Genomic DNA, 21,455 nt, shown 5'->3' with positions numbered 1-21,455 from the left:
GGTATATAGTGGTGATTAAGAAACATGATTTTGCATTGATAGAGAGGCAATGACTGAATAAACAATTACAAAGTGTGATAAGTGTATACAACTAAGCAACAAGTGGGAAAAGGGAGTGGAATGATACATGGACAAGTGGAAGGCTTTACTTTGTGGCCACACCTTCAAGCTGAGACCTAAAGAAAAATGCAAAAGAGCCAAAATGTAAGGAGAAGAGCAGGAACATTCCAGAAATAATGAATCAAATGCAGAAACCCAGAATCTTTCAGACCTCATCATCTTTTAAGATCTAAATCTTGAGATCATAGTGGTTCAATTACAGTGGAAAGGGCGACTGCAATGAGATGAGGTTGAAAATAGCCAGATCATGTAGCGCTCTCCAGCCTTTGTGAAAAATGCATTTTTTTTCCACTCTAAGTGCCACTGGAAATCCACCTAAGATTATAAGCAGGTGAACAGCAAGAGCCTATGTAAGTTTTTAAAAACTGAAAGGGGATCATAAAGAAAAGAAGTCAGTAAAGCAACTATAGCAACAATCCAGGTGACAGATAGCAGTGGCTTAAGCGAGGGTAACAGCACTAGGCACAAAAAATAGCCAGATTAGAGAAATACTTTGTAAATAGAAAAAAAGAGGATGTTGATGGACTGGTTGTAGTAGATGGGGGAAATTAAATTAGATGAGAGGAATTAAAGATGACACGTAGGTGTTTGGCTTGAGGAAATAGGTTGATATTTACCGAATTTGTTGCAATATGAGGAAAAAAAGGAGAGTATTTCTAGAACTGCACTGTCCAATACAGACAGTAGCTACTACTCACACATAGCTATTTACATTTAATTTTTATTAAAATTTAGCTTACCATCACATTATCAGCGGGTTAATCCACATTCCAAGTGCTCAACAGCCAGGTGTAGCTGGTGCACATCAGACTGCACAGATGTAGAACATTTCCAAAATCACAGAAAGTTAGTTCTACTGGACAGTGCTGTTCCAGAAGAAGTTAAAAAAAAAAATGCACCAAATGCTGAGTGGTCCAGCAAGACTAAAAGCACTTCTTTGATTGGTTAGCATGGGGATGCAATAGTGAGCTCAGCAAGAACATGTATACTGAAATAATGAAAGCAGAACATAAACTGAAATAGAAGATGAAAAATGGAGACATGTCCATAGGATATCTCCTTCACTCTGTGAAAGGGAACAGAAAAATTAAAGGGACATTAGCTGGAATAAAAACAAAGGTTGTGGGATTCCAGAATATTCATCCATGCAGCAAAACTTTACTGGCACCTATAACTTCCAAATACTGTTCTGGGTACAGGCATACAAAATCAGGACAAGACTGTGACGGGGGAAAAAACAAGTAAACAAATGTTTCTTCAGAGTATGATTAAGTGCCACAAACTAAATAAAAGAGAATATGATAAAGTGAAAATGGGTAGTGACAAGGAAGAACTCAATCTGACATGAGCCATAAATGACAGGAAGGAACCACCTTTGCAAAAGTCTGAAGTACATATATATATATATTTGGTCTTTTTAGGGCAGCACCTGGAGCATATGGAAATTCCCAGGCTAGGGGTCGAATCAGAGCTGCAGCTGCCAGCCACAGCCATATGCGATTTGAGCTATGTCTGCAACCTACATCACAGCTCACAGCAACGCCATATCCTTAATCCTCTAAGTGAGGCCAGGGATCAAACTCATCCTCAAGGATACTAGTCAGGTCTTCTCAACCCACTGAGCCATGATGGGAACTCCAGGTCTGGAATATATTTGTATGCTAGTGGGAATGATCCAAAATAAAGTTTAAAAGTCTTTCAGTTAACACGTATTTACTGATCAACTAGTATGTACTACAATTCTAGGCACTGGGAAGAACGCAGTAAGAAAACTTATTAAATTACTGTCTAATAATGCCTATTTTCCTAGACCTTATGTTCTAGGAGGCTAAGAAAAAGGGGGAAAAGGATAAAATATCTATTATGTTAGCTAATGATGAGGGCTAAGAAAAACATAAAGCAAGAAAGGAGACTGGAAGTTGGAGAACTGCACTCTTATTGAGTTTGCAGAGCCTACTGTTTCTACTCTGTGCCTAGTGCTACTACCCTAACCATCACCTGTCACCTGGATGATTGCTGTAGGTGTTTTACTGGTCTCCTCTTTCTTCTTGTCCCCTTTCAGTTTTATTTCCATGACAAGTGAAAGGAGGAAAGTAGTAGGTGATAGAATAGTCCAAACACAGGAGTTTCAGCTTTTACAGAATGAGATGATAAGTCCTTGGAGGTTTTTGAAAAGTTACAGATCTATTACTTCAAAAGAATTATTTGGCTACTCTGTTGAGAATACAGTTAAGGAGAACAAGGATGTATGCAGGCAGACCAGTTAGAAGGCCTTTGCAGAAATCCAGGCAAAAGATTAAGATGGGATGACTATAAAATGCCATGGTAAGAAATGCCTAGAATTTGGATGTATTTTAGGAAAGCAGACACAATTTTCAAACAGGACTTGATATGGAGTGAGAGAAAGACAGTCAAGAATAGCAAAGTTTTAAGTTTGGGTAATTGGATAGAGTTGCATTAACTAAGAGAAGCATCTTTAGGGGAAATTGGGAGCTCACCTTTTCATATATTACATTTGAGATGCATCTTAGACATTCAAAATGCTGGGGGGAAAGGTGGGTATCAGGATCTATATAGTTCAGGAGGGAAACCCAGGCTAGGGATGTAAATCCAGAAGCCATCAGCAAATAGATTAAATACCATATATTTAAAGCTGAGAATGGAGCATATTTAAACAATGAAAAAGAAGAGGTCCAGGGACTAAATTTTCAGCCATTTCAACACAGGAGTCACAGAAAAAGCAAAGGAGACTAAGAAGGAACCACAATGAGGGAGGAAGAATATCTGCTAATAGATGTGGTGACCCAGAAGCCAAATTAAACTTGGTCAAACAACTGTGCCAAATGCTACCAAGAGGTTACGTGAGATGAAGTCTGGAGATTTATAACATGGAGGTCACCGGTAGGGGTTCAAAAGAAAAGGGGAGAGAGTGTACCCAAGCAATTGTTTCAAGGTGTTTTGTTCAAAAGAGACGCAGACTGGGAAACATGAAGATTTTTTGTGTAAATGAGAAAAATAGTATCTTGTTTGTATGCTCATGGGAAGAGTCAGTAGAGAAGGAAAAACCAGTGGTGCAGGAGAAAGGAGACTGACAGAATAATATTGAGAGCAAGAGGGAATGGGATCTAGTTTACAAATGAGCTGGCTGTTTTTATCTCTGAACACAACAGTTTATCCAAATGACAAAGGTGGAGATAAAGGACAAAGTCACTGATGTCGGAACATTCCGGAATTCTTACAGTTATTTAATATGCTTTATGAAATAGAAATGGGGGTGTGAGAGTGGCAGAAGAGGTGTTAGGAGATTTGAGAAGAGAAGAATGAAGGAACTTTTTTTTTTTTTTGCCTTTTCTAGGGCCACACCCATGGCATATGGAGGTTTCCAGGCTAGGGGTCTCATCGGAGTTGTAGTTGCTGGCCAAAACTACAACCACAGCGACCATGTGTGCGACCTACACCACAGCCCATGGCAACGCGGGATCCTTAACCCACTGAGTGAGGCCAGTGATCGAACCCACAACCTCATGGTTCCTAGTTGGATTCATTAACCACTGAGCCACAACAGGAACTCCAAGAACTTCTTTACACCAAGAACCACCAGGCATGAAGCCAGACAAGGGACAAGGTTGTTGAGAGTGTATATAAGAAAGTGATATGATTCAACATGAAATTTCAGTTGGGTAGAAGTGAGAGTGAGGGACACTGAAAAGCTTATATGGATAAATAATGTGCAAGTTTCAGTGGGGCTGAAGAGCTGCTGAAACTCAAATACAGGGTGGCTGAATCACATTGAAAAATAAGCTCACTTGGAGAAGAAATCAAGGAACTAAGAGGTCAGAATATGGGAAGCATCTTCTACATCAGTATTACTCAAAGGAACAGACCAAGATACCCTAAGGAGCTTGTGCCAGATTATATAAATCAACACATTGATTCCTTCATCAAAAGTCTTGTTACAAAGTCAGCTGAATTCAACAGTGAACTTAATGACATAAGTGATATACATTTGGGCACAAACTCCTTACTGCAATTCATACTGGTTCACAGATCAGGTGACATTTCAGAGTATCACTGCTCTAATGGCACTGATATCACTAAGAACCAAGAATTACAACAGAAATAAAGACGACAGTGAGTCAGGAGCTAACAGCATTCAAGGAAGGAGGGGAATGACCCAGGAAAGTTGGTAGATGACTGAAATAAAGAGGGGTCCTGGGTGTATAATTTGACAGCATGAGTGTCAAAGTTTTGGAAAAGAATGGTCAAGAAATGACAATGAGATATAAGGAAGACACTCTACCTCTTGGTTCAGCAATAAAAGATGTGCAAAAGGAAACATTTACCACTTGAGAGAGCTCCCAGGTCAGCAGCACTATCAGGGGAGAGGCTAGGATTCAGCTGGAGCAAGAAAGAGAAGGAAATATTCCCGGACAGACTGACAATAAAAAGGATTTGCTAAGGACTATGAGTTCCAGAAGGCACATGAATAGATTCAGGAAATTATAAAATGTGGGAGATGAAGACAAAAAAAGCCAATGGGATTAGAGTCTGGAGGTGTAAGGGCTAATGCACACAGAAGAGCAAGGCAAAAATAAAGAACAAAGCCCTTGAAAAGGCATTTGTTAGGCCTGGCCTCTGACTAGACTATAATGCTCCCTTCAATGTAACAATGGACTCTCCATGCAGATTGATGATAAGGAGGTGAAGGAGGGGACAGGACTAGTTTGAGGAGCAAAGAGAAGGCTGACAGTCTTCCTGTCTTAGGGCTTTCTAGAGAAACGTAATATGATCTGGGGTATAATGGTAATAAGGAGAATCCTGAGGCCCTTTAGCATATAGTCAGGGCATTCTTCAAACATGATTCAAGAATGTTAAAAAAAAAAAAAAATCCAATTTTAGATGCAGAAGTTCCTGGGCCAGGGATCAAACCTGGGCCACAGCAGTAATCCGATCCAAAGCAGGGACAGTGCTGAGTCCTTAAACAAGAGGCTACCAGGGAACTCCCCAACTTTAGTATTTTGACTATCATTATTCTGCCTTATGAGTGACTTCCAGGCTTCTAGTCTCTTTCTAGCCTCTTACTTTTCATTCTATGGGGAATAGACTGGCTGGCACTCTGACTCAGGACCTAGCAAAAACGACATCAGAAGGCAGGAAACAGTGACCTACACAGGACAACTACCAGAAACAAAATGCGTTTTACTACATAAATGGACTACAGAGAACACTCAAAACCAAAGGGAGAATAATATTGGAGTTCCTTCTGTGGCTCAAGAGGTTAAAGACCCAACGCTGTCTCTGTGAGGATGCAGTGGGTTAAGGATTCACCACTGTCGTAAGCTATGGGGGAAGCTACAGATGCAGCTCAGATCCAATGTTGCCATGGCTGTGGTGAATACCTCAGCTGCAGCTGATTCCATCCCAAGCCCAGGAATTTTCATATGCCACAAGTGTGGCAGTAAAAAAAAAAAAAAAGTAAAATTTAGAACAATATAAACCGAATATAAACCTCACTTCATATTCTCATGTGGCTTTTCCAACAGAGATATCAAACTTAAAAATTAATAAAATAGGAGTTCCCGTCGTGGCGCAGTGGTTAACGAATCCAACTAGGAACCATGAGGTTGTGGGTTCGGTCCCTGCCCTTGCTCAGTGGGTTAACGATCCGACGTTGCTGTGAGCTGTGGTGTAGGTTGCAGACGCGGCTCGGATCCCGTGTTGCTGTGGCTCTGGCGTAGGCCGGTGGCTACAGCTCCGATTCAACCCCTAGCCTGGGAACCTCCATATGCCGCGGGAGCGGCCCAAGAAATAGCAACAACAACAAAAGACAAAAAAAAAAATTTAATAAAATAAAAACTAAACAAACTTTAAAACAACTTTTAAATTAAGCAAAATGCAAGAAAGACTAAACCTTATGACTATCTAAAGAGTACTATGTCAGCACATTATGTTTTTTATATAACATTTATTTTGTGTCTACTTTTGTATCTAACTGAACTGTTAGGTAGAAAGTAAGCTCTGACATTGCTACATTCTTTCAGTAGCTCATGAAAGATTTTAAGTGTCCACCTCAGCACTTTCTACACAAGAGAACAGAACTCTACTTGAAAATCTCTCTAGTTAGTTGCACTGAAAAATACTTCAAGAAACTCTTGTTCCTCCCTTACACATGTGCCATTCATCTAGTATATGGAAAACTTCAAAGACAGACTCACTCCCTACACCCTTACCCCCAAACCACTTCATTATACTTTAAAAAAGAATGGAGTGAGCTTCACAACCATGCCGTAGTGAAGCAAATCACAATCAGTAAGATCATCTTCAGCAGTTCCTGTTGTGGCTCAACGCTTAATGAATCCGACTAGGAACCATGAAGTTGCGGGTTCCATCCCTGGCCTTGCTCAGTGGGTTGAGGATCCAGCGTTGCCGTGGGCTGTGGTGTAGGTGCAGACATGGCTCAGATCCCTTGTTGCCATGGCTCTGGCTTAGGCCAGTGGCTACAGCTCCAATTAGACCCCTAGCCTAGGAACCTCCATATGCCTAGAAAAGGCAAAAAAAAAAGACAAAAAATAAAAATTAAAAAAATCATCCTAAGAAATTTTGCAGTAAATCTAACTTCTCACATTTTTATATGGATAATGTACAATAAAGTGTGTGTGTGTACATATGTATCACAATTATTTCAGCTACCATAAAATCCTGTTAATGAATTTATTAACCCTTTAGCACGAACACATCTTTTACTTTCAAGCAGATCAGCGACCAGCATTTACGATTTATCAAATACCATTTGTACGCCATGAGAACTGATGAACTTGAAAGAATTTTAAAGAGCTTAAAAATATCTCCTCCATCCCCAATTTTTAACTAATTATCTAACACATCTGTTAAATCAGTTAAAAGTATCAGTCCAGCAACATGGGAGTTTTGGAATCACGAGTAAAACCATGGAAATAGTAGAAATAGATGGAAATGAACAGGGAAACAAATGGGCACTGCTATGAAGCATTATCCAGCTGTTTACACTCTTCAAACTGTTGGGGGGGTGGCTTTTCAACAAGTTCAAAAGAAAAGAGGCAGGAAATTTCTGGATTGCTACAAGAGAAACTTTACAGTGGCTCTGTAAAGTTATATGAGATTGTGGGACAGGCTAAGGGGTGACACCTCTAGGATAAATGTTTTGTGAAAAGCACCCTGATCAGTTTGACTTGCATTCTATTCCATATCATATAAAAACAACTGCAGTCTACAGCACTATTTTCAGTATGACGTTTTTTTAAAACCAACTCTGGCCTATGCTTTGCACTGTCAGTTCAAACACAATTTACCATTTAAACATGTAGTGTGTAAGACTAAATACCCAAGCTTTCAAATTCTGGAAATGAAAAACCTTGTCCTAGCTGTAAAAGATTCAACCAATATCTATTTAATTGCCTGCATAAATTGATTCTGGTCATATAGCAAGAAGCCACTAATTTAAGTAAAACTAATATTCAATTAATTTTTCACTATCTAAACTTTGTTTTTCAGCTTTAGATCAGTCTGATAATAGTTAATCACAGAAATGCAGACTTTGGCTGAAAACCAGAACACAGTTTAAAGACATCAATAAAATTTCAGGCTGACATAACTGTGTGCACACAGCCAGAATTTGTCCAGTATTTTAAGTGTCTTCAGAGATTAAGTTTTGAGCCCTCTTTTAAGAATGCACTTTAAAAAACTGTATTTAAGATGATTAAGTAATGAACAAGTTGTTATTTCTCCTCCTTTTCCTTGACCCAATCTGTCCTATTCCTAAACTTAGAAGTGTGGGTTTCTCAGATTTCACAAAGTTAATAATGGAACCTATTTTAAGTTCCAAATCTATAATTAATTGATACAAGGCATTTTTCAAGTGCCAGATATGAACCTAATAGTTTAATAAGTCTTACTTCCTAAATTATACATATATGTACACATAGTGTGTATACACACACACAAATTATTACCTTTATTCATTTAGCAGAATTATGATTATAAACAACTACTCTAAATGGACTACTTCAGATGTTACAAACTGGCAGTATCTTGCCAACAGATGTATTTATTTTTTTTTTTTTAAGTTTTTTTTTTTTTCTTTTTGCTATTTCTTTGGGCCGCTCCAACGGCATACGGAGGTTCCCAGGCGAGGGGTCGAATCGGAGCTGTAGCCCCTGGCTGACGCCAGAGCCACAGCAACGCGGGATCCGAGCCACGTCTGCAACCTACACCACAGCTCACGGCAACGCCGGATCGTTAACCCACTGAGCAAGGGCAGGGACCGAACCCGCAACCTCATGGTTCCTAGTCAGATTCGTTAACCACTGCGCCACGACAGGAACTCCAGATGTATTTAATTTGTGTTAAAACAGTGTCTTAAAACACAAATTTCATTCACCAATGTGTGCAAATTATGGGATGCACATTAATCTGGATTTCCTGTTACCTTAGAGAAAATAAACTTTCAGATGATGTGGAAACGTAAAGTACTTTCCCACACAATGGCTGGAGCTGAAGACTGGTTGCTTAGATGAGAAGTGTCCTCCAATTTGTTGTAGTCCACAGGGTCCCCATACCTGCCTGGCCCAGGAGACAGTGAGTAGCTACTCCCATTGCCATGTAAGATCAATCCTCTATGGTTTATGATAGCAATCTTACTTTAGTTACTTATCCTGAATGTCAAAGTGTTGTATGCTACACAAATGAAGACAAGTATCCAATTTCTAAGAGATAAATTAGGTCCCTAAGAGGTGGAATTTTTTTTTAAGTAAAACGTACATAATTTTCAAATTTTCTCATATCTCATAAAAATCTTGGAAAATTGTAAATATGCTATTTGACTTACAGACAATAAATGCTTCCAATACTAGTTATGGACTTGGACATTATTTATTCCATATAGGATCCTTTATGAAAGATCACAACTCACTCTAAAATAGCCATTTACATAAAACAATTGAGGCATTCTTGCTTTATTTTTTAAAAAAGATAACAAAAATATATTTCTTAGTCAAAAGACATTAACAGTATTTCCACAAAATTATACTGAATTCCAAGAGCAAAATGGATCAGTAAGTGATACTCCCCCCATCAACCTCTAAATTTCATTTCAACCACCTATTTATGGAAAACAAAGTTGAAAAATTTTTTTCTAAACTCTGATAATTTTTCATAAAATGACCATGTGACTTCTAAAAGCTATTTTAAAATAGGCCTTATTTCTGTTACTAATCAGAATCTGATTTGAAATAAGTATTCTCATAAAAGAATGCTATTAATAGAAACAGCAAGAACTTTAACAAAGAAGCACAGAAGAAGGTTTTTATTGAAAAATTTAAAGGGCAAAATATTGGTATAGTGTATCACAACACTATACAAACGAGAACCTATAGTAACTAGGCATTATACTCCAGAATTCACACAAGTTGATTCAAGAGAGTCTAGCTTTGTTGATATCCAGTTCTTAATGGACATAATATTCCCAGAAAATATAAGAGTTGAGGACTTACTCATATTTTACTGTGTAACAGATTTTAGACAAATTAACAATTCACTTCTTTGTTACCTTTTTCTGAGACTTTTAGTTTCTATAATTCATTAATATGGATAAACATTAGAACTGTTTACCCTAAAATTATTATACTGAGTTTTTGGTTTATAATTACGTTATATTTAAGCTGATATTATTACACTATTTAAAGCGACAAATAAAATTTAATCTCTGATTTAACTTTGACCTTTCTTCTGCAAATAATGGTTGAGAGGATGTGTTCTCATGCCAATCTTTTTATTAGCAGGATTAATATGAATAAATTATTTTAGAATTTTAAAAGTTTACTGATTGATGCTTTCTCATCAAAACCATTCGTATTTGCAGGAGCAAAGAGAAAAAAAAAAAAAAACCAAAAAAAACCCCACAAGCATTACATTATATCCACTGGAGGGCACTCAACATGACCAAAGCATGCAATGAAAACATGCCCTAACTCTATTCTCACTCAGCGACATCAGGTTTGAGGGAGACTTTGGGTGAGGGGAATGTCTCTTAAAAGAAAGAGATGCCCACAATTAACAAATTTAAAAAGATAGTTAAACCCTAAAAAGGGTTCCTAGAGTGACTTTTTCGTTAGGGAGAAAGCAGATTAAATACACACTTCAAGAACAGCAGGATTCAGAACTCAACAGAAAGACCTGGATTTCAAATTCAGTCAAGCTCAGACTTGCATAAAACACAAAAGCAGCATTCTTAAGTAAACAGAGGAAATAAAAGAACTTTCTCCAGAGTTTAAGCAATGAAAAAGTACACAAGTTAACCACTAATCATCTGCAAGCAACAAAAATCACATATTTTCCTTCTGTGGAACTTAAGAAGTATACATTTATTTTAGCCTATTAGTCTAGTTATCTATTACATCATGATTAGAACAGTATTACATAAGCAAAAGTCTGTTAGAGAATCAGAACTGATTCTGCAAATCAGTATCCTCTCAATGAGGGTACAAGAGGCCATAGCTAAATGCTCTATACTAATGAGAAAATAGCTCACAGTCTATGTTTTACTATTTATTTGTATGGTATAAAAAGGTTTTCAGTCAGCTGTTTCAACAAAAAGATACCATATTTCCAGTAAAAAAGCAGGCTATGAGCATACGACTAAGTTTTCTCAATAATTTTTTTTAAAAGAATACAACTAAGTTAACCAATTAATGTTTTCACAACCACTGTCACACAAGTCAATAATTTGGAGCACTAAAGAGTTGCCAATACTTTTTATTAGAAGGTGTCCTGCTCTAAATGCATTCATCCTTTTTTGTCCTGGGTTGGCAATCAAGCATGCTTCCACCCTAGCTCAAAGTACAAACTTAAAATTTACCACCTACTCCTCTACAGTTATTATCAGTAACTAGTAAACCATGAAGAGAGAAACAAAATCCTATTGTAACTGGATAGATGTATTATTTCAATAATACAAGTTTCATTGGCTGAAGATACTTATATAGTCCATTTCTAGGGTTTTAATCTCACTGCTACTTTTAATGACAGAGAATCAAACTTTTGAATTCTCCACATCCCGTTTTAATAATACTTCTGCTCCTCTTTTCACCCCTCCCAATAAAAAAAAAAACAGTATTTGCAGATAGTTTTCCTGAAAGACCAAATCTCAAAATACCCTTAGAGAAATATGCCTAATTCATGTTTTCCTTCCTATGGGGGGGGGGTGGAGGAGGGAAGTGTCTATGAAAACAAAAATACACTACTTCACTTACATGGATAATTTTTATTCCAGTCATCACTGGCAACAGTAGGAAGTTCAATTCAGCTTATGTTTTAATACTGGGATCCACACTTTTCTACATAATTATCTTGGTAGAGGAAGTAGTCGGATAACGTTCCAAAAGAAAACTCTTGAATACCTATTGACACTTGAACACTGCTAAATGTTTCTTTTTTGTCCTTTTTTTTGCCACTTTGTTTTTAAAAATTGGTTTTTCCTGAAAGCTATCTTAAATGATTATTCTAGCCTATGGAAAAATCTAAGCCTAGAACTCCACAAGGTCTCTAAGCTACATGCTATACTAAACTTTCTAGTTTAGTTTTTTTATTTCCCCCTCAAGGACCTTAGACTTGAATAGTCTCAGCATTCCTTTAATCCTATAGAAGAGTCTTCTGCAAGTTTTTCAAGTTACTGTTGCAATCACTTTAGGGCCTTGTACATGGCCTTTAGAACAAAGACTAGGTCAAAGTAATGAATATTGGGTGCAAATTAATCAAATTTTGTGCAAGAATATTCTCAAACGTTAATGGCACTTTTTTTTAAACCCAGAGATTTTGTGGGTTTAAATGTAAAAGTAAAATAAATGCAGCCATCGCCTTAGTTCAGACAAAAAAAAAAAAACACACAAAAAACCCCTCCAAAGTATGTTTTTGTCACTGATTTAAGCAGATACTAAACAGTAGCATTATGGTAAATAATATTTCAAGCTATGTCCAACATTCCTGAAGACAAGTTAAGGTGAAGATAGCTGAAGGTACTGAATGCACACCAAGGGACAATAACGAAATGGCTTCCTAAGTTCCAGACAAAATACTTTATAACTCAGCGATCTGAAAAACATCAGTCCAGACTTTATCAAAGGCTAGCCGTCGCTTCAAGTTGCTGTCTAGTCTAAGCCACCACTATTCACGACACAAAGCTCTCGTTTCACTAAAACCACTCCTCGATTTCCTTTTGCCGACCTCTGCATACCAGCAGGCCAGTCTCCTCATTCACCACTCACAAACTCGGGGGGGAGGGGAGACCACAGATGTCTGGAAGATACAAAGTAGGAGACAATGCTCCCTCCAACAGGGAACTGAAAACGAAGGAATCAACTATACCCAACTGCCAAAGCTTTCAAGTTTAGCGGATCCAGTAGCGGGCTTTGAGAACTGAACTTCGAAACTGCATTCCAAGTCCTCGCCCCAGACAAAACACGGAACGAAGTTGCAACGCTTTAATTTCCTTCGGGCAATTTCGTAGCGAGGGAAAAATTCATCTCGCTGGAAAGTGCTCTCAAAATCAAGTTTAGCTGGCATGAAATTATCTAAATAAAGAATTTCCACGAACAAAATTCTCGAAGCAGTCAGAGGCTGAGTCCGGCGGGTCACTTGGTAAGAGACAGCAAGCCAGTCGCCCTCGCCCTTATTTTTCCCAGGACCTTCCTTGCACACTCCTTTCACTCACCTGCACCGTACAAGAAAATAAAGGTGCTAGATATGGATTTTATCTGTGCAACTCCTTCTGGAGCATCGCTCCGTCTGCAATAATAGTTTGGATCCTCTACGGTTTAAAGTTGCTCCGATTTAAACAGGAGCCAAAGCCAAACACACCAGCAGAGCATTAAAATAATACTAACGATTCTCTTAATTCGTCCTTAAGCACGAAAGAGGGACTCTGAAGAGAAAGTCTACTGGTCCTCTCCTCATGGCAGATGGGACCTCGGGTCCCAGGCCCAGCGCCCGTACCCCAACTCCCCTTGAAGGCCCGGAAGGCGGAGTCCCCCGTCCCCACCCCGCCCCCCACCCCGGCCCCGGCGCATCCAGAGGCGCAGGGTCCCTCCCCCAAACTCGGCCGCGGCCGGAGCCCGGGACGGAAACCACAGACCCCCCTACTATCCCCCGCCAGACAACAGAGCTCCCGAACGCGCACTCGCGGCGCCCCCTCCCCGCAAGCGGCGCACCCGGGGCCCCCAAAGAGCCGCGCGACCGGAACCCGGGCCCGGCCGCCGCCCTCCGCCCCTCGGGCCAGGCCCGCCCCCGCCGCCTCCCCGGCGCCCCCAGTCAGCCCCCAGCTCCCCACCCCGGCCCTCCGGGCTGCACCGGGCCCGGCTTCCAGCCGCCGCCGGGACCGCGCGCCCGCGACGAAGTTTGGCTCCGAAGAGGAGCGGGAGCAGCCCCGGAAGGGTAAGGAAAGGAGCACCCAAGCACCTCAGGGGAACAGGCTCCTCCCGCCGCGGGAGTCCGACCGTCCTCGGCCTGCGGTGGCGGCTCGGCGGAGACCGGAGCTGCTCCTCGGACCTTCCTCCGTCTCCGCCTCCCCTCGCTCTCAGCTCCCGGAGCCTGGTTAACGCGGCTGCCACAGACCGAGAGGCTTAAAATGGCGCCGCACAAGGAGCTCTTATAAGTCGCGCAGAATCCGCTGTATCCTGCCGCCAGCGGCGCAGCGCGGAGCGTTCCGCCGCGCGAGGACAAGGGGCGGGGCGCAGGCGGGCGGCGGAAAGTAGTCCCCGCTTCGCCGAGCCGCCCGCCTCGGGCTGGGGCGGGGCGCCTGCGAGCTCTTCGGACGCTCCCGGGGGTTAGAGGCCGGCGGCTGCCGGGCCGCGCGGGACCGCAGGACAGATCCGCCAAGGCGCTGTCGGCCGAGATGGGGCGGCCAGGGCACCCGCGGGCCGGGATGGGCTGGGGGAGGGCGACCCCGAAATTCTCTACTATCGGGATCCCGAAGCCCCCCGGCTCTCACTCGTCCAGTGCCAAGAGAGCGGACGCTGGACTGGCCGCTTGCCGCCCGTGGGAAGCGGCACCCGGACCCCGGCCCTACGAGGCCGAGCGGCACAGGTCCCAGGAGGGCGGAAGTTCGGGACCGGGCCAACCGCAGTGCTGAGGTCGGGGCCCGCCCGCTCCCGGCGCTGCCGGGCGCTGCTGCTGCCCCTCTGCAAGTCGAGGGACCCCGGCGCGATCGTGCTTTCGCCGTCTTTGCGGTCTGGGCCCCAAGCTCTCTGCAGGACTTGGCTCCCAGCCGAGCCGCACATTACCTCCACGGTCTGAATCGTAGATTCCGCATCCCTACCGGCTATTCAGCTTGAATCTGGAAGTGAAGTACCGGGCAGAGCCTCCTGTTAACCCAATCCCAAAGACTGAACTCGCATTAGAACGGGCGCCTAGCCCGCAATTCAACAAGTCCTTATGAGTCCCTACTGTGAACAAATGACTGATAGAAATGGACTAGCTCTAGAGCCCTGTCAACTAGGTTAATTCTTACAGATTTCAATTTTATCTGGTTCCACTTTACTAAGTGTCAATAAATTTGTTGGGGGAGGATTTTTCCTCGGAGGAAGTTCATTTATAGATATTACTTAGTTGAGAAATCCAAGTTGTTGTTTATGGAAGGAGCTATCTATTAGGCAGCTTCTAATTTTTAAAAACGAATTTTCTATTCTTAAAAACATTTTCTAATTCGTCCTAATAGGCTGAAGCTGGGTCTTCGTTTCCCTTCGAAATGTCTCCATTGTAATCCAGCAAGATTGGCATTTGTCAAAGGTGAAAAAATTATGATCCATTCACTTTGTCTAGTCTATTGTATGCTTATTTTTCCTTCAAAACAATGAAGAGCACACAAAAAGCAACAGTGAAAGTTATCTTCAGGCTTTTATCCCTGTAATTAATGCATGCAAACAATAGGTCTTTATACATAGGTACAGACAAGAAACCTATTTACTCATTCACTCATGGAGTAGGCTATGTAGTTTTTAGGCATAGCTAATGCTAAACAGGGCCAACATGTTCCTGAAGTAATTCAATTTTCCCCCATCTTAAAGATATTTTACTACACACCGAGGTAATGTTAACTGTTATCTATCACCATAGCATGGGCCCCTGCAGTGGAAAAAGTCTGCACACTAAGATGATGTTCCGTGAGATCCATTGTCTAGAATGACTTTCTCATTTGTGTCTTTGCTAGTAATTCTGTAGAATTAACTGTAGCGGATGGTTAAACCGAATGGTCATAATTTGAACAGACTGAACAGAAAAAGATACTTCATCAAAGCAGTGTTTTGAATATGAACTCAAAAGTGTAAACGGCATTTTTCCAGTACTGATCCCCAATATTAATGCTCATATACAGAGTTAAAGAATATATATTTGATTTGATTAAAGTCATATATTTAAAATCAGATGACTAATAAATATTTTTATAGATGTTTCCTTTTTCTATGTTCAGTTTTGTTTTTGTTTTGCTGAATAAGACACACCGTTAAAACTGGTTAAGAAATATTTGTACTATTAGAACATCTAAAGGATAAAAACTCTTCTATATTTACATTTCTCTATTGGATGCCAAAATAATTGAAACATTTTTTCAATTTAGATATCTCAATCTAAATTTATAATTAATATTTAAAATCTCTAGTCATACTTTAAGCAAACATGTTCATAAAGGAAATGCAAAATTTGCAATAGTGCAGCAAGCTATTTTTCCCTTCAAATTTGAAATATACTAAAGAATTACTGGGTGACTATTTAAATTAAGACAAATTAGTTAAATTTAACAGATTGCTCAGAATTTTTATTTGCTTCTCCCCAAAACCAGAAATTGCTCCAATTGCCTCACCAAAAATATGAAATGAATAGCTTCGCTGCAATGAAGACAGATAGTAAACCAACAAGAAACACAAGCATTCCTGATGAGTTGGTAAAATAAGTGATTTTGTGAAAATGACTTTTAAGAATTGACTTTGGCCAATACATTTCATGAAAAAACACTTGGTTATCTTTTTTTACCTTCTAGATCCAGCCATTTGGCTTTGACATATATTAATCCATTTTGTGAAACTGCAGAAGACAAATGGTTCTAAATTTCAGGCTATGTTCCTAGAAACCAAAAGTGTCTCCAGCTGGCTTAACAGTGAAAGCATTACTTGTCATGATATCAGACCATTGGCACATCATGCAGTTGCTCCATGGAACCTGAAGGTACTGCTTCCCTTCACTAAAACATATGCTTTTGAATCACCTTTAGCCAAAGAAATAAATGCCCAGATTGTTTATTCACTTCCCACAGAAATATGAATCAACCCCGCATTGCAAAGAAGGCCTGTTCACTTTTGGGACAGTTAATTCTATCAAATCCACTAATTAAACATTTATTGAGCACTAAGACAATGAGCTTCCTTTAAAGAGAGAAATAGATGACTGGTTCCTTTTGATTAGGACCCTTAAATGAACATATAATTGTAACTGGTAATAAGCCCTACTTGAAAATAAACAGAAACAGTAGAAAACAGTGAAATGAGGGTGTGGTCTCTTCTGGACAATCTAAATCTCCTTGGGAAGAATCCTCTCTCAGCAGAAAGGTAAGACTAAATAATATTCCATGCATTTATAAACAATGCATGCCGACTCTCAAAGAAGTCTTGTTAAAAAAAATTACTTCTTTTTGACAGCCTGCAAACACTGGACAATAATCAGGATCAGCTTTTCAGTTAGCAGTTCATCAAGTGGGCTATTTATGGATTGGGGCTTTGATTTGCAATCCATCATCTCAGGGTTCAGTGTTATCTTTTGATTTCTTTCCAGCTGAACAGGCTCAGTTGTAAATACCTCTTGTCAGACTACATGGTTGGCTATTCTTGCACACAGAAGTAATCTAGGAACCCACTGGGCAAATTCGGCGGAGAGCCACTATGGAAAGCTTGCATCTGGTGTGCACTGCTGAACAGGGAGGGGCGGTGAAGGTGGTGGGAGGTGATGGCCATGGTGGTGGCAGTGGCAGTAGCAGAGGTAGTTATGTTCATGGCCGCTTCAGTTACGCCAGGAACACTCTTCATGCTTGGAGTTATGTGTTCTCCAGGCCTTCACTGGTTTGACACAACAGTCTTTGCCATACTAAGGAAATACATTTTAACGGCTACCATAGGAAGTGTAAGGGGAGGCAATGGAGACATCTCCATGATATTCAAAGAGCACAAAGGTATATGTTTCCCAATGTTTCTAAGAACTAAGACAAATACCGCTGCATTGCTAAGAAAGCGTGCTTTGGAGACATACCCCCCCACCACACACACACAAACACACACACACCCCTCTATTAAAAATTTCAAAATGGTTGCAGATATTTCATTCACAAGAAGGCTAAAGGCGTTTCCCATCGAAAGAAGGATTAACTTACCGGAGGATTCTGGGACTGCAGATGTATACTGCGGCAAAATCCTAAATTCATCGAAAAAAATCATTTCTGGACTCCAGCTGCTAAAAATAATAGAATTATAGTCAATCATGGATAAGATTAAAACAAGCTATTTTCACATTCCAGAGTGTTCAGGAAAAAAAAATGATTCTTTTCTTTTAACTCATTTCTTAAACAATGCAAATTTTAAAGTAGCTTTTTCTTTCCAGAGCACGCAGCGCCATGAAATCGATAATTTTTGATCTTTCGGTTAGTAGGCAACATGGTGAGCTATTGCAGGGACTGCAGGCAGCAGACATGTTCTTGTCAGCTAAAAATTTTCATATTGTTTTTGAATCCATTGAGATTTGTAGATGTGCTACCACCGGTGTTTTGTTTTAGCTTGCACTAGGCTATAGGGACGCAAACCCTCAGTTTATCGACATATCCAGGTCTATTGCTTTATATATATTAAAAACAGGGAGTCTTACTGGATCTTAAACAAAAAATTATGTAAAAGGAGTGGCTGGTGTGATTATAATCCCATCATGCAGGGTCCACGGTTCCCATTTAGTGAAATTTCGCAGAGGGCAACTTCTTAAGAACATCCCTGCTGTGCAGAGTGAAAAGCATGAACAAACCAAAGACAGAATTCATCTGTGTTTATATTTTACAAACAATGAAAAACCTACTCTTTGTATGCCTTTTTTCCCCCACCTTATTATTTCATGAAAACTGCAGCTTTTCCCCGCCCCCATCCAAACACTCACCACCCCAGCACTGCAGTATTCGGTCCCTCTGTTGCTTCTCCTTCGTCTTCTTTTTCGCTTTCACAAATTCTGCACGCGCCATCTTTGTGTGGGGTGATTCTTTGCTAATTTCAGTTACCCATTCTCTCACAAATCGGTTCAGAGATAGAAAATTATAGTGTGCTTTGGGGCTTAATTTGCCTAAATTTCTTCCAGCCTTCCCTTCTGACATAGAAGCATGGAAACAAGAAGGGGGGGGACAAAAAATAGAGATATTTCTATTCCTGCCATAACCTGTTGTATACAGTGGTGATAAAAAATATTAACATAAAAGCAACAGCTGCAGACTAAATAGAAGCTATGAGATAATTAATGTGCTACAACAAAGTAATTTGGTGCAGGTGCCTCTGCTGTGAACTGAGTAACCCATGCCATATAAAGTCTAAACAAAATGATGATTCTCCCCCACATACTAAAAAAATACAGAGTAAAATGTCTTGTTCAGTAAATATTATGCATGCCTATTGTAAAAAAAAAATCCTCCCCAGCCCCTTTTCCCGTCCCCCTCCAACCCATCTCAAATGGTTTAGTCATCAGTGGAGAAGTGTGGAGTTGGATCGGGTGTGAATGTGTATGAATGTGCATGCACGCAGGTGGAGGGTACAGCATTCTTAAACATATGGAGGTTTTATGCTGTCTTAATTGGAAAATGTATAGATCAGCTATATATTCTTTATTTAAATTAGCAATAGTTGATAATATTTAAGAGCTCTATTGGTTTTAAAACAAAAATGAGTGTATTCGTGTGTACAGCCAGAAGAAAAATAAGTGAACTATAGTCCATCTGAATTGATCTTTTTAAAAAATCATCTATCTGACGAAAAAAGGAAATATATTTGTAGTGTGGCACTCTTCATTGATGCGAAAGACACACTTTTTTTTTTTTTTAACTCTCACTTGCTGTCAAGTTGAGTGTTTATGGAGACTAGTTACTGGTTATATCACAAGTGTGTTCCAGAAATACACTGCATTCGGGAGGGCAGCGTGGACAGGGCCTGGAGAAGGTCACAGTGCCAGAAGCAAATGTCCATTTTCTGTTTTGCACCACTCAGCAAAAAATTACTTTGAGCCTGGAAAAGTGGAGGAACATATAGATTGATTTTTTTTTAACCACTTGACCAAAAAAAAAAAAAATTCTCTTAGTCATTTCTGAGTTTTCTCTCAATAATGCTACCGAAGGAAATGACATTTTTGTTTCCATTGCAGCCTTAGTTTGTTGTTTAAAAGCAAAAATATATATAAATTTTATCATTGATCAAAATTTTCAAGGTTATTGAAATTTATTTTATTGGATGATCTTAAAATTTAGTTAGAAATCTTACAACAAATTAGGTTAGTTTCTTAAACAATGCACAGATTTTCTATAGCATTTTGATTTAACCTTGCAGAAATTTTATTTCTAGGAGAGAATATAAAATGATTCAAACAGAACACTGTTCCAGCTACATCCAGAAGGGACACTGCATTTGCATGGGTTTTTGTTTAAATATATTTTATTTCACATATTCTTTCAGGTGGACAGCAATGCTCTGTGTCACCACCATTCTCTAGAAAAAGATACCGTGTATGTGTCACACAATTTCTCATGCATTGACGGAAATGCATTTTACTCCATGTTTCTTTTGTTTATGCTAAAGCCTTTTCTTCATAGTCCATTTTCAAATCTGCCCATATTTTGAATTTACAATTATAGAATTTGAATGGGGGGAAGAAATAGAAACAAAGACTGTATTGTTTTTCTTATAAAAAGAGGAGAAAGAAGTAGCCAATTTTTTGCTAAAAATAAGAAAAGTTGATAAGTATGGAATACCTCCATCTCCTTTGAGATTTTCCAGTAATTCTGATGTTAGCCGACTGTGTCATTCCACACAAATGAAACTCTCTGAAATCATATAGTTTTATAAGCATTAAATCAATTAGAGAAAAAAAATTCTGTTGCTTCAAGGGATTGTCCATTCAAAATATTTTTCTTTCCACTATAAATTGTATCAGACTTTGAACTGAAAGAAATCAAGATTGTTGAGTGTCTAACACGTATTCCTCTTTGCTGTGAATGCTCTCTTTTCATAGCATCACCATCCCAATTCTTTCAACCCTTCCTCACATGACATTGACAGTACAAGAGATGTTTTGCAAGTTCTAAATAGTAAACAGTGGTTGTTGTAAACCAATTTGTCTTGGGGTGGTTTGTTTCAAAGGAAAAGCTAAGTAACAGAAAGAAAATGATTTAATTTTGGCTTGTTTTTAATAATCACATCATAGTGCAGATTTATCCTGAGCTTGTTGTCTTCTGAAACAAAAATGTCTAAAGATTTTAAATTATGCAGTCTGGTTAGTAAAATAATTTGAGGATGTGTTCTCTAGATGTCCATTTATTTAAATTATGCTGTCAATACATATATTAAGTATAGTGAAGCTTGGCTTCTTTTTTTTTTAAGATTAAAATTCAACATAGGAGTTGCAGGATTTTATTTCCTCATCCCAATACATCCTCATGGGCACCTTTTGGGTTATATTCACTCTACTTAGGTTATATTCACTCTTCTAAAACTCTGAAATATTTCACAAAATCTGCTTTAAAGCATTTTTTCCCACCTATTCTGAATGGGTGCAACTTTTTATTTTAAAACTAAAGTCAAAGCATTTTTTTTCACCTGTTCTGAATGGGTGCAATTTGTTTATTTTAAAACTAAACTGACTTTTATTTACTATTGTTGCTGTTTGTTGCAGAATCCTTTGGAGAATTATACACTCTGATCTTTTCTATTAACTGAGTTTAAATAAACACCTTTGGTAAAAACTACCATTTGTGTGTCTAGCAAGTGTACCTAGAATATATACTGGTTTGTGGGGTTTCTTGCATCACCATTTTCTCTTGATATGTAACTCTTCAGTGTACATATATGTATCCCCAGGTCTTTCCTTTCTTTAGCTATGTTTCAAGGAGGAGGCGTAAATGACATTTTCAACAAAGAGGATGAGGAAGCTTTTCAGTGACAAAAGCTTCTGCGATACCTCGCGTGATAATAGCTGAACTTTTAGTATCTGCTGATTAAGAATCTGCATGATGACAAAAAGCTACTATA

The 21,455-nt window shown here is 39.5% G+C and overlaps 2 protein-coding genes across 5 annotated transcripts in view; one reads left to right on the top strand and one right to left on the bottom strand.

The window, feature by feature from the left end:
* CTNNB1 (catenin beta 1) overlaps positions 1-13,732 on the bottom strand; it is a 44,520-nt gene extending 30,788 nt beyond the window's left edge. For all 3 annotated transcript variants that reach the window (XM_047770602.1, XM_047770610.1, XM_047770620.1), the window contains exon 1: positions 13,606-13,732. The gene's annotated coding sequence lies outside the window, so the exon portion shown is untranslated. The remainder of the gene's footprint in view (positions 1-13,605) is intronic.
* On the top strand, positions 13,071-16,651 carry LOC125122383 (basic proline-rich protein-like). Of its 2 annotated transcripts, XM_047770644.1 has the most exons (4): positions 13,071-13,581; positions 14,864-14,934; positions 15,986-16,087; positions 16,184-16,651. In XM_047770644.1, exons 1-2 carry the CDS (start codon positions 13,110-13,112, stop codon positions 14,866-14,868), a joined length of 477 nt encoding a protein of 158 aa, XP_047626600.1. In that variant the 5' UTR covers positions 13,071-13,109; the 3' UTR covers positions 14,869-14,934; positions 15,986-16,087; positions 16,184-16,651. The 2 variants fall into 2 exon arrangements, with proteins under 2 accessions (XP_047626600.1, XP_047626591.1); XM_047770635.1 differs by lacking the exons at positions 15,986-16,087; positions 16,184-16,651 and having other exon boundaries at positions 14,864-15,560.
* The last annotated feature ends 4,804 nt before the right edge of the window (positions 16,652-21,455 follow it).

Source organism: Phacochoerus africanus, chromosome 1 (genome assembly GCF_016906955.1).
Source record: "Phacochoerus africanus isolate WHEZ1 chromosome 1, ROS_Pafr_v1, whole genome shotgun sequence".
NCBI lineage: Eukaryota > Metazoa > Chordata > Mammalia > Artiodactyla > Suidae > Phacochoerus > Phacochoerus africanus.
Note: the sequence above shows the minus strand (reverse complement) of the source record. Positions and strands in the feature narration are given on the sequence as shown.